A 13,202-nucleotide genomic window follows, 5' to 3' on the forward strand; every position below is an offset into this window, starting at 1 on the left:
AACTCCTTTCTCTTCTTTTTGAGAGGAAGCAGTTATCTTTGGTTCAGGTTACAGGGGAGATAAAAGAAAGCATGTTCTGTGGGGGGAAAACCAGTAGCATATTTCTAGTCTCCTGCAAATTTAATGACAATTAATCTAAGGGATATGACAGAAGAAGAAAGAAAACACAAATGAAGAACAGCCTAAACTAAAAGTAGCCTGACATCTGGAGGATGCCAAGCATTTGCAGTGCATCTGAATGCAGCAGCTGGCAACACCTCTGCAGGACTTTGCTGCCTCCAGCAGTGATGCCCTCTCTGAGTGATGTGTGTTCCTTCCACAGTCCTAGGATGACTCCAAATTTCTCCCAAATTTGCCCTAAACTAGGACATACAGGTTCACCAGCACGCTGCAGGGGCTGGCTGCAAAATCAGTGTAAGGAAACCCAGAGTAATGGCACGTACTAGTAGGACAATGTTATACCCCAGTAAGATTAGGAGGCACTCTCTACCAACTCTAGCTACCAGGAAAAGAAGAGAAACATCTAAATTAGACAAGTCAAATGGAGAGAGGTAGTACCTCCATCACAGGGTGTTCACATAGCCCTGGTACCTGGCCTAGACCACTTCCCTGCTCCCTGGGCTGCAGAGCTCAGCCAGGCAGCTCCCACTCCACACATCTTACACGTGAATGAACCACAGCCCTGGGGAAAAGCTTCCCCCCCACCAGCACCAGCAGCAACATCCCAGTCAACATTTGCCCATTCTTGGCTGCACTGGCCATGGGCGAATGCTCCTGCCAGCCTGGCACCATCACAAGCCCATCATCACCTCCAAGAAGCACCACCAGTCCTGGGCAGTCTCAGAAGCACAGAGGGTGAAAATTAACCCCTGGAGATAATTCAGAGTCTAAAGGAATCACACCCAAGGTGAGCTCATCCATCGCCCTGCATCCCACCTCTGCTAAGACTACTGCGCCAGCAACATTCATAACTCAGAAGAGCACCCACAGGATGGGATGGGATAAAGAGGATGCATTTCTACAGAAAACCTTCAGAGCTGGCTAATCTTGCCATCACACATTTAGTCCTCCAAAGGGCTGTAAGAACAAAAGATGAACCAGACTCCCTAGGATGGCACATTTCTGGGAACTGGAGCCAATCTATCTGACAATTATAAACTGTCCTTAAAGGCCATGTAAGAAAAGATCGATAAAGCAGTTGACACAGGTCTGAAAAGGAGCTTATAAACCCCATCACTTATGAAGCTCTCTCTGGAGATTTGCATTGCTTCTGCTAGTGCAGTAGCATCTGTTCCAGATGAATACTCCTGAATTTTTTAATGCACCAGAAAGTATGTTAAAAAACAACCCTTAAATCTCCAGCACAAGTAATTATTTAAAAAAAAACCCAAACCACCTGAAAGCTTCTCCTGGAGGAGGAGGACACTTTGCTTATTCACGCAGCACTTGGATGGCAACATCTCGAGCCAGAAACTGCTCGATTTCTTCTTGGGTCATTATTTCAGACTCAGGAGCTGCTGGCACCGCTTCAGCTGGTGCTGGGCTCTCACAGTTCAGGTTTGAGAAAGGGTTGAACCAACCCAGGGAAAAGGCACCTCCAAATGCCAGCTTCATTCCTGCCCAGCCGCTGATCTTCTCCCAGGTTGGCTTCTGGTTTTTAAGTCGCTCAATACCCTGCAAGGAGAGAAGAGTTTATGGTCGTCTCATGCTTATAGCAGGTATTTGGGCACCAAGCACTGTAGCACATGCAGAACTGCCTACCTATAGCCAGGCTGATGCTATTCCAGTTTGAGTTAATGATTCCTCTGTATTACTGAGAGCTTCATCTCCAAATTTAACAGCAAAACCCTCACACAAGATCAAATTCATGGACAGTCTGAATCTTGCTGATGTATTTTGGCATTGGTTGCTATTGATTTTTAGGGTACAGAGACAGCTTCTGAAAAGCCAGTCTGTTGGGAAACATGGACCTCTTCTTACACAGCTTTTTTTGAATCCTTCCAAGGAGTGACAAAATAAACCTACAACTTAAAGAGTTTCACCATGTTTGGGCATTTTTTGCAATAGTTCAGACACAGCCAAAATACTGCACCTTTTTCCAGCGATCAGGAATGTACCACCGCCATACCTAGGCTAGTCACTGGAAGTTCACTCTGCGCCAGTTAAGTGCAAATATTTAAGAACACAACTTCCATTTACCAAACTGTCGAAGATTAATCACAATGCAAGCCAGCTAATCTGCTGGGAGGTGAGAAAATCTGTACAGGTTAAAGTGGAGGCTTCAAAATGGGACCGGAACCCTGGTCAGTCAATATTCTGATTCATTCTCCCTCCAAGAACGTCACTTTCAGTAAAGCCAACATTTTGTTTGTACCTAAAGAACAGATCTATCAAATTTGGACAGCAATATTTTTTTCCTGGTAGTCTTCTCCATGTAGAAATAGGGAAGTAAAATTTATTTTCTTAATTATTTTTTTTCAAGGCTACCATTGTGTGACATAGGGCACAATTTTTTATGCCTATCTTCTGTATCATGTAAGACAGGAGTCATCTGCAGCTGTGTATGATCCACTTGTGATGATATACAAGTGATCACACAGAGTCTCTTCTTAGAGAAGCAAGAATAATGGATCCAAGTTTTGAGAAACTTAGGGAAAGGAAAAAAATGTGCAGATTGGGTTAAAACTGTAAGAAAGAACCGTTTTAGAAGAGCTAGATGAACAGTACACTTGTCACGTTCTAATTCTACGGATTTTTCTTGACAACACACAAAACATTCAAAGCTTTGCAACGAGGGGAAAGGAACACACGCAGCAGCTCGGCAGCAACACAGCTGCACTCGCTGTCAGCCTCACAAATAACACAACAGCAGCAGCTCAGTTTGCAATAACATTGAGTCAGCACGAGCAGACCCAGGAGAAAACACACCATAAACCAAAGCACTGTGTGCAAAGCTTTTGTGAACTTCATTCCTTCATTCATGCCCCGTGTCTCATGCTCAATCAGCATGAGAAACCCAGCAGTAAATGTGCAGAAAGGAATGACACAATACCAAATCGGAATTCCTCAGGGTTCTAACTTGGGAAAAATTCAAGCCCTGAAGGACTTTGAAATGCTAAGCACACTGCCAGCCTGCAAATGTACCATTTCAAGTGCTCCAGGGAAAATCCCCTGCAGCATCTGGTCCCTTGGGATGCTACACTCGGTGTGCCACAGCCAGGGCCCAACCTGACCCGGCTGGGCAAGCAGGAGTGGAGCAGAGCTTGTGCACAGCAGACCCTTGGCAAAGTGTTCTAGCACTACCATGAGCTTTTTCTCCAGGATGCTGCATTTCCAGCACCCTGTGGCTGGGCAAAGCAGAGGCTTTGGCAGCTTAAAGCAGGAGAGCACCTTTGGTTGTGTGCTGTTCCTTAGCGAACTGCAGAGGTTTCCCGTGTGTTAGTAACTGGCTGGAGCACAGCTGGAGCACTTACTGTGTGAGCATCTGGAGAGAAGGAAAACAAGTAGCACAGAGCAGGAGGAGAGACAGACATCAGGCATTTAAACCCTTCCCTGAGAGCACAAGCTTTAACCCTGCCCTCAGTCATTTGTGTAATCCGTTCCAATCCCTGCTGACATCTAGACTGGCAATACAAATTTGGAACACTTCTGGGCAGCAAACCATCATTCCTTCCCCCCATAAAACACTGCTCACCTGCTCCTATCAGCAGCTGCTATGCAAGGCAATAAGCAAGGTCAGGTTGTGCTAATGCCAATTAGAGAGCTGTTCATCAGAAGGGGCATACTTTCTCTCTCCCAACCTGACCTCACTAATCCCTTCACAGCATGTATTCAAAATAAACAGAAGTTTTATAATTGTATCTTGATCTAATTTTGGCTGCTGGTCACATGGTCAGTAGGGCATGAGGTTATGCCTTAAAAAGAATCTAAGGGAGATGGAAGGAATGCACAGCTGTTAAAGACATTTCATTACTGTTTAATGAAACTTTTTAAAAATAAACATACTTACATAAATCTTTCACTATTATTTTAGAAAGTGAGAATTTTGTGTATTGAATTAAACCACGACTTCTCTTTCCTATCATGCAGTTATTCCACTTAATTAAAATAAAAAAGTGCTTAGAAAGCATCATCTTTCCCTATTTCAAATTACATAATTTTGAACCCATACTGAAAAGACATACACTGAGAAATATAAAATACTGGACACTCTTCTTTAAGTAAGCGGCACGACATTGCAAACATGGGGACAATTAGACAAGGTTGACCTGTGACCACTGTGATGCTGTAGGATAATACTCTGTTTCTTCAACTACTGCCCTCGGTATCTGCTCCTGCCCAGTGCCAGAGGAGGATGGTGGGCTGCATGGTCTCACCCAGAAGCAATTTGCAGGACAGCTCTTGAATGTTAGAAGAAATGCATTAATTTCTTTCAATGTACTTTTAAGATGGGAAAGAGCAAGCCAAAAAGCCAAGCATTGAGATGGTTAAGGAGAAGACACAGAAAGCATTGCCATTGGAAATCATGATTAAGGCAGAATTTCTCTTGCAGCAGTTCCTTGCATACATTTCTGCATGGAGCACCACTTAGTTTTCTAAAACAGAAATGGTCTGATTGAATTTGTCCTTTAATTTCTCTTGGCCACACTAAAACAGAACCAGAACCTGAAATCAGGTAGTCCTGACCAAGAAAGTACTTTCCATCAGCAAACCAGTAAGTCTGCCTTTCTCATATTAATACCAACTTACTTTTAGTACCATTCAATTTGCATCAAAGTCGTACAGCACAAGGAAATCTGAAGGCCCTGGTTATCATTATACACACAACAGATACCAGTGGCATTTCTGTGATGGTGCCTCATTTAAAAAACAAAACACAGAGTTTGACTGAAAATACCAGTACTATATAATGCTGTTTAACAATTAGCATTTGGTTTGAAACAAGAAAAACTCAGTAGTTACACATTTTTCCACAATGGTCAAAAGACCAGACCAATGCAATTCATCTTCCTCCAGAACACATAGCTAATAAGGGTAATTAAAATAAACCCAAACTGGAATGTAGAATTTGTAATCAAAACAATTTTTGAAGCAGTGAACTATAGAGAGATGCATTAATTAGTTAATTGCCTAGGTGACTAAAGCCTCTCCCCTCAATATATCTGATTTTGCATCAAGGCAGCTTTAGGGCCAGATTCTCTGCCAGTTCAAATTATCACTTGCACGTGTCTCACTGGCTGGACTGACCATGGCCTAAGATTCAACTTAATTATTAAGCTGAGAGTGTTCTCTGAGAAACACCATCACATGCTCAAACCAGAGTTACAGCCTCTCCCAGCTGGAGAAACAAACCACTGATTAACAGATCAGTATACTACCAATTAACTCACTTTTCAACTTGGAAGTTGAACACACACGTTAATTAACTTTTATATGCTTCTGCCTGCTTGCATTCGAAAGCGAAAGTTCAGAAAACCATTACAAGATTTTTCCCAAGATTTGGATCGAAGAAAGAAAGAACAGCAAACAAGTTTTTGGAAAAGTTTTATTGCATTTGTTTTCCATATGGAAGCATTGACAGATTGAAAAGATGCAGCATTCACATTACTTCCAAAATGAGACATCCATTCAATTTTTCCTTCCCTGATTTCCCTCCCTTTCCCCGTGGCTTTGAAGCAGTCTAAACAGGTCAGTTTCCAAAAAATTATTTTAAACCAAGGAAAGAAAAGATTCCTTGGAAGTCACAGATGCAGCTGATTTGTGTATTTCCTTTGTTTGCAATTCATTTGATAAGCCCATGGGAGTTGTGAATCAAAAATATAATAAAATTCCTGCCTGAACACAAAATGTTGTAATTAACATTAAGAGCTGGAATTATGAATGGTTTAGCTCTACCCGTTTTTGGAATGCCTTCTGTCCCTCCCACTTTTCATCACCACACAGTTCATAACAGCATGCATGCTCCTTACCATAAATATTTCCCGGTTTCAAACCCTTACACATATATGTGTGTGTGCTTACACACACACACACATGTATGCATAAACAGGAGAAAAGATTTACAAAGCTCTAAACCAGGGCAACGCTAACAATATAGAATCAATCACCCTGGAACACTTACACATCCCATCAATATTAGTCTTTATAGTCATCTGGGCATTCATGTCAGTTTTTTATGTTAACACCGTTTAGCAGGCATTGCTCTAACAAGTCATTTACCAAGACAAACACACACCAAAAAACATGATTCTGCTATTCTAAACACTTGAAAATTAGCTTGCTTGCTTTCCTGGAAGTGTAAGGCATGTAATAATCCAAAGAGTCTTCTAAATCTGCCACAGTTATCCTAAAGGGGCAACAATTTCCTGCACACAAGGGAGGGAACAGATAAAATAATGCCTGAAAGATGGAATCAGTTCTGTGGCTGGAAGGAAAAAGGAGGGTGGAGTGGGAATTGGTGTTGGCAACGTTTAAGCACTTTAACTGTTTGTGATCACCAGGTCAACTGGCTCACTTGCTGTGTTGCCTTCTGGTCTTGCACCTTTTGGTACGTGAAGTAGCTGCTTCCCCGTTCAAGTTCACTTATGAAAGAGCAATGTGCTCCTTCAGGAAGTCCAAAGGTGTCTGTGTAGGGCTGTTGGCACTCACATGTCATCCACAGAGCTCATCACAGTCAGGAGACAGCATGAGAATTTACTCAGAAGAGGTGGGTCATAACAGAGAAGAGAGGATCCCCTTCACATTAGTTATGCCATACAGAAAGCAGAGAGAAACAAATGCCAGTAAAGTTAATGTGATAAAAAAGAAAGGGAAAAAAATAAAAGGGGAAAAAAAAAAAAAAAGCAGCAGCAGTTTCAGCCAGAGATATAGAATTATCTAAAATGGTGGAATACAGGGCTTTTTTTTTCCTCTGCAATTATCAGCCATTTAATAGACATAAAAAAGTTCATTTTGCTTTTTGTTTTAAACATTCATGGAAAATTTGTAACAGTAGTGCTGTAATATGTTTCTATTTTAGTGGAAATGCTGGTCAGGAATTCCTCAGACCACATATTGGTATGGGTCTGCTTTTCCTTGGTCTGGTGTTGCGAATGGGCTAAGCCATGCTATAGAGAACGGATGGCCAAATACTGCTTTCATGTTCATCCATTTTGTTTTTTTAGCCCATCTTCTCTCTTCCTTTTTCAACTGTTCTATTCCCTGAAAACAGAAATATCACATTTTCAGTCAAATACTCAGGTTTTGTAGTTCTGGATTCGGGGAAAGGTCTACTCTCAGTTACCCCTTATCCAAAGGACAGAGTAAGAAAATACAAATGCATCTGTACTGCCTTTCCTTTTCTTCTCACTGTTCTATATTAAAAAATACTAAAGCTAGAAAGTGTTCCTTGGAAATAAAGTTGCTTTCATTTCCTTCAGACCTCCATACTTCAGAACCACTTTAAGACCTGCCATCCAATTGCCTCTGATGTCAATAAAAAAAACCCACCACTTAAAACCAAACAAAAAGTATGTGCTTTAATGGCTGAATGCATTATGTGCTAACCAGATGGAAAAGTTTTAGAAGAAACCATTACAAGCTTGCAGACAAAAACAAAACAAAAAGAAACACCACCCAAAAACCCCACAACCCAAAGATAATCTCTGTAATGCTCCCAGATTCACCAAGCAAGTTCAGGAAGTGCTCATGCCTCAGTGTAGCTGAGTCTACCTGGTGCCTCTTCATGTGTCATTAGAATCACTGCTAAAACATGCATGGGCTGACAGCAGGGAGAGAGGGTTAAATAAGATAACTGATTTGAAGAAATCATTGGCATTGTTTAGTAAAGGTTAGAGGCAGAACAAAAATGAGCCATCAAGCAATCAGCTGAAACATTCTCTAGTTAAACATTAAAAGGAAAATAAAAATCCGTATTGTGTCTGAAGCCCAGAAAGTGAATTTGGAAATTCTTTCAGGAAAAATTTGGCTTTTCTTTCAGGAAAGCCATTTATGCTTGGCTGCCAGAGAAGCACAATGAGTAAGAGCAGTCACTGGAGAGCATCACTCTCCCACGGGTGGCAGCAGCAGCAGCTGGCAGATCACTCAGCTCCTTGACTCTGCATCTTTTGCAAGGTAAGGTTTCTCCTGACCTATGTGTGTCTCCCACGCTCCACAGTAAATGCCCTGCTATACCTATCTGTGCCTCAAATTACTGATGCTGGGAGCTCTGATGAGCACAGCATGGGTCAGCTGCAGGAGTTGGGCTGATCCCTGGTAAATGTCTCCTCCAGAGACAACAGCAAGACACCAGGGTTCTGGGTCCCTTCAGGCAGCAAGGAATCATCTTGGCAGGACAGCATACACAAGATGAGGAATGAAGTCTCCCAGTGACTGGAATAGAAAGGTGAAAAAAGGGCAACACACAGCCCTGTCTCTAAAATGCAAATCAGAACGTTGCAAGAGAGCACACCAAGAAGCACTTCACCTGGAAATATTCCTCTGCTCAAAACAGATTGCTTGCGTGTAGCTAGCTCAATGCTAGCAAACCAATAATGAGACATGCCATGGAGCAGAATCCTTACTGGTACGTATTAAAAAAAACACCCAAAAATAAAAACCCACAACCCAACAGGGGAAGACCATAATTCATTTCTTTATTTTAGAATGTGGCATTGTTCCTTTAGCATCTATGAGTCCCCAGAATTAGGCTGGAAGGGAAAATCTGGGTACTTATTTGGGTGCCCAGCTGTAGGAAGCAGTTTCTAAAAAATTCCTGACAGGTTCCAAAGATAGAGAAATTCAAATGATGATTTCACAGGCAGCATTGTTAATTTACACACTTACTGATGAACACAAGCTCAGCAGGATCTGTACCACACTGTACTTCTTCCTGGGGCTCTCCCCATCAGAAAGCACAGTGAAGTCTTCCTCTGAACACAGACAGCTGGAACATCAGCCTCTTGCAGAAGCCAAGCATTAAAGAAAGCACTGCAAAAAAAGGCTCAGAGCAATGGGCCTGTACAGCATGTAATGCCAGTCACAGCTCTCTGACAGCAGCCAAAACACCTACTCTAGCTTCAACTGGCCACAGGCAAACAAGGGAAAAGAAACCTAAAAGAGGCAGGGGAGGAAAGAAGAGCTGTCACTCTTTTAAGACTATCACTTCTCTCCAGCCACTCTGAGCGTGCTTGGTGAAGAGTGGAAGTATTCACAAGTGTGGGAACACCCCCAGCAGTCACCAGATCCATCTTTACAGAAGTGGGCAAATACATGGATTTAGGACTGTAATATTACTATATAATCTCTACTATACCATCTTCAAATTAGTGATGGCTTGGTGGATTTGCACCAGACTGTATCCAGCAGGCTTCCATGAGCCTACTCTGCTCCCTCTTCTGTTTCCCTCTGGCAGGACTTTTTGAACCATTGAACAGGTAGCTAAAGCTGAAAACTCTTGGCTAAAGTAAGTGTGTGTGTGTGTGTGTGTGTGTGTGTGTGTGTGTGTGTGTTGTCTGTACTCCTCCCCCAATTACTCATCTTGGCTTTCCAGCACATAAACCTGTGAATAGTGACAACCAGGACACACAGCTGAATTTCAGACAATCCCAATGTAAAAGCACTTCATTAAAGGAAAAAGGTTCTCCCATCCACAGGGACAAATACCCTCTCCAGAGTAACCCCAGCTACCTATGCCTACGTTATGGGAGGTACTGTCAACACAGCACCCCAGCCAATACACAGGGTACACCACTTCCCACAGGAACCCTCAGAAAGCACCAACCAGCACTGTGCTAGCTCAGCTTTGTTACACTGGACCTCTCCTCACAGGGTACATGGCACTCCCTGTGCCATGAGGTGAAACCCTGTAGCCCATCACTGCTTCTACAAAAGGTGAGAGAGATGGGGTAAAGGAGAGAGTGTGAGACACCCACCGTTTCATCAGTGCAGATGGAGTGTACTTGGGTCCCAAACATAACTGAGGTGAAGATGAGAAATAGGAGAGCCTCAAAACACAAGAGGATGAGTAGAATCACTGTAGTTGGTGGAGAGAAGGAACTACATTCTGTGAAGACAAAACAGTGGAGTTGGAAGGGTAGACATCAAGTAATGCACCAGCTGCAAAACACCTGCTAAGCCACAAGTTTCCCATACCCAAACTATCAAATAAATTATATGAACAACATTTCCAGAAAGATACATGGGGAAGCTCTGACATTCAAACATAAATGATCACGCCCTCAAATTTCAAAAAAAGTGAAAAAACCCACCAAAACCCCTCCAACACTTCAAGAATGCAAATTTCTTTTCCACTTTGGTGTTTCCCCAGCACAATGACTAGGATGCAATTCTCCCCCATTTAACCTGGAGGTTGTCTCTTAAATCTTAGACTTAACAGATTTTCCACAGTGATAAATCCATTAGAAATCTCAAGCTGTCAGTCAGGACACAAGCATATGTAGCAGCAACATAAAAGCAGGGTGTGTATCCTTTTGTAACTGTTCTAAACTGTAACTTAAAGAAGGTCAGATTAAACCAAGTTCCTATTTTTCCTCATACTCAAGAGTGCAAACTCAAGCAAGAGCTGGAAAAAAATATCGAAACCCAATAAAGTAATTAGAAAAGAGGAGCAGAAGAAAGTAATGTTATAGGGTCAAAGTCACAGTTGAGTGCTGCAAAGTTACAGCTGAGTGCTGTAAATGCCAGAATGTCTCCAGATTTTTCCAAAATCTAAGACTCTCACCAAAAGCCTCTATTTTTCTAATGAGATCTTGGGCTTAAAGAAATACATCATAATCAGGGACTACCACAGTCTGCACAAACACAAGGCAGCTGGAACAACATATCCATCTCTCCTAACAGCTTTGTTCTGCCACCTAAACCTGGCACAGGTAGGAAAGTGCTTTCCCCACAGGAACAGGCTTTGAGAAAGAAGGGAAACTACCTTTTGATGTATCCTTCCCTTATGGCCATGGCCACTGCTGTCAAATGCAGATGTTCCCAATGACAGCTGGCAGCTGTTTTACAAAGTTTTGAAGTGCAGAACAACCTTGTCAAGTTCAATTCACATGTGTATCCTCTGCAGTACTATGAACTAAAACCAGTCATTACACTTAATAACACTACTGAAATTCCAAGTGAAAAAACCGTCCTCCTTTTCCAAAAAACTCACATCCAGTACATAGATGGGCACACATATTCTTTGACACCTTGCTGTTCAACTCAGCATTACATTCAGGATTTCCTATATCCATTTGTGGTTTTAGGAACATAGATAGACTGACTTTGTGAAAATGTACTCACTGACTACTTCAGAGTGAACGTTGAGGTTTCTGGTTTCGCTTTTTTGAGCTGCTTGGGCTCTGTTTTTGGTTTGCTGGGTTTATTTTTTTCTGAGGACAGGAATTGTTTGTTCTCGTGAGGGTGGATTTTTGGATCTGAGCTAGCATGTTTTCCTGGCAGTCTTGCAAGAATGATTCACAGTACCCTTTTTTAAAAAGTGTACACATTCTTCTTATCTTTTGTTGGCATTCAGGAAATTAGTGCCGTGTTCATGCCAACAGTAGGTTATTGCATACATACTCCTTAGGTGTTCCTTACATATCAGCTTTTTCCTACGACTATCAGGTGTAAGTTAAAACAGGACTTTTTAGTACAGAGATTCCAGTAGGTCAAAAGGAATTATGAGGTTCCAGGACTAATCATTAAAAAGACAAAAAAAAAAAAAAATAGAGATAGCATAGCAGAACCTTTGAAACAAGCAAACTGCATTTTAAGTTCTTATTCAAAGGATAGTACGTTATTTCAATAAGGTACTTTGTTTATACTCACTTGTCCAGTCTTCTTCAAAGCAGTACAAGAAGTGAAATCCCACCATGATTAGAGCATGCAGGGAAATCAGTGCTATATACATCTGAAAAATAAAGGATGTAATACAGGTACCAAGTGAGTTCAAAGACCAATATGCTAAATCTTCCCAACACTTTATTTAAAAGCATAGTGCTAAGATTTCAAAATAAAACCAAACCACAAAACAACTCCAGAAACCATCAAGCTCTGCCATCTCCCCTGAAAAAGCATGGTGAAACTGGCAAATGCCACAACTACACAGATTCATTCTCTCCTTACAAACAGCTCTGAGTGCACACAAGACAGACTGCTGAATTCAACGCCAGCTGGATCCAAAACCCAGCCTCCTGTGTCCCAGAGTGGCTTTCCACACAACTTTCTGTCCTTACTTCAGTACCTGAGTACTGCAGGACTTTCAGAGAACAGTAACACTGATCAAGTGTTACTTGCACAGGATACAAGCATTCTGCTGTCAAAGCTTACATCCTTGCTCTTTACAGCTCTACAGCTTTCCAGATAAACAACAGTTAATTTCTTTTAACCAGAAAATGTATTTTATCTGTTTTCCAGTATGAGGTTTAGAAAAATGATGTGTTTTTTTTAAAAAGTACTTTCTCCTGAGGCAGACACTGGCATGGAAAGTTTCTCTCAGGCTTTAATATTTCGTACTTAATCATTTTTGGTTTAAACGAAGTCTTAGCTTTGTAATAAAAACTGTACATAATAAAAAGTTAGAACAAAAGTTATGTGCAACATTACACATAGATTTCAATTTACTAAGACAGGGCTAAAAAATTACTCTTCTGAACCTACAAATTCTGACAAAGATAGGCAATTAGTAGAAGTGAGAGAGACTTTCTAACAAGAAACACCTCTGGACGCAGTAAAAGGCAATAGGGGAGCATTCTGGCTTTCCTTGCAAGTTGAGCATGCTGCTGTTCTTTCACTTCCCCATGTATCAAAAAGAATATCCAAGAACAAAACCAGCAACCCTTATTTTGTTTCTCTCAACCAAATTAAATACAGTCTGCTTGGAAGTGGATATCAAATTTTAATAGAAACTGAAATCCTTTTGAGAGGACTAGAACACCTAGCTCACTTCTCAAGATAAAAAAACAACCTGCTTGCCCACAGGAAAGAAATGGAATTAATTCTGTTCTGTAATCCACATCCTTACAAACCACACTATAGAACACTAAGCCTGTCATTTAACTGAAAATCTCCTCCTTTCTGCTTGGTAATATGAGAACACTCTTCTCAAACCTACAGATGTCTCAAAAGATTTATTAATAAAACAGAGCATCACTGAAACTCACACTGTAATGTTCACACTACTCCCACGGGATATTCGCAGTTCACTTCGATGAAACACATTT

At 41.5% G+C, this 13,202-nt stretch overlaps 1 protein-coding gene across 9 annotated transcripts in view; it reads right to left on the minus strand.

Moving 5' to 3' along the window:
* ZDHHC3 (zinc finger DHHC-type palmitoyltransferase 3) overlaps positions 1-13,202 on the minus strand; it is a 51,597-nt gene that overhangs the window by 15,884 nt on the left and 22,511 nt on the right. For 7 of the 9 annotated variants that reach the window (XM_058833602.1, XM_058833604.1, XM_058833600.1 and 4 more), the window contains 3 exons: positions 11,809-11,890; positions 9,912-10,042; positions 1,303-1,674 (listed from right to left, as the gene is read on the minus strand). In XM_058833602.1, coding sequence (XP_058689585.1) covers positions 1,432-1,674; positions 9,912-10,042; positions 11,809-11,890 — 456 coding nt within the window. In that variant the 3' untranslated portion in view covers positions 1,303-1,431. Of the gene's footprint in view, positions 1-1,302; positions 1,675-5,538; positions 7,201-9,911; positions 10,043-11,808; positions 11,891-13,202 lie in introns of those variants that run through there. The other 2 variants (XM_058833603.1, XM_058833605.1) reach the window with 2 other exon arrangements.

This window comes from Poecile atricapillus, chromosome 2, assembly GCF_030490865.1.
Source record: "Poecile atricapillus isolate bPoeAtr1 chromosome 2, bPoeAtr1.hap1, whole genome shotgun sequence".
NCBI classification, from domain to species: domain Eukaryota; kingdom Metazoa; phylum Chordata; class Aves; order Passeriformes; family Paridae; genus Poecile; species Poecile atricapillus.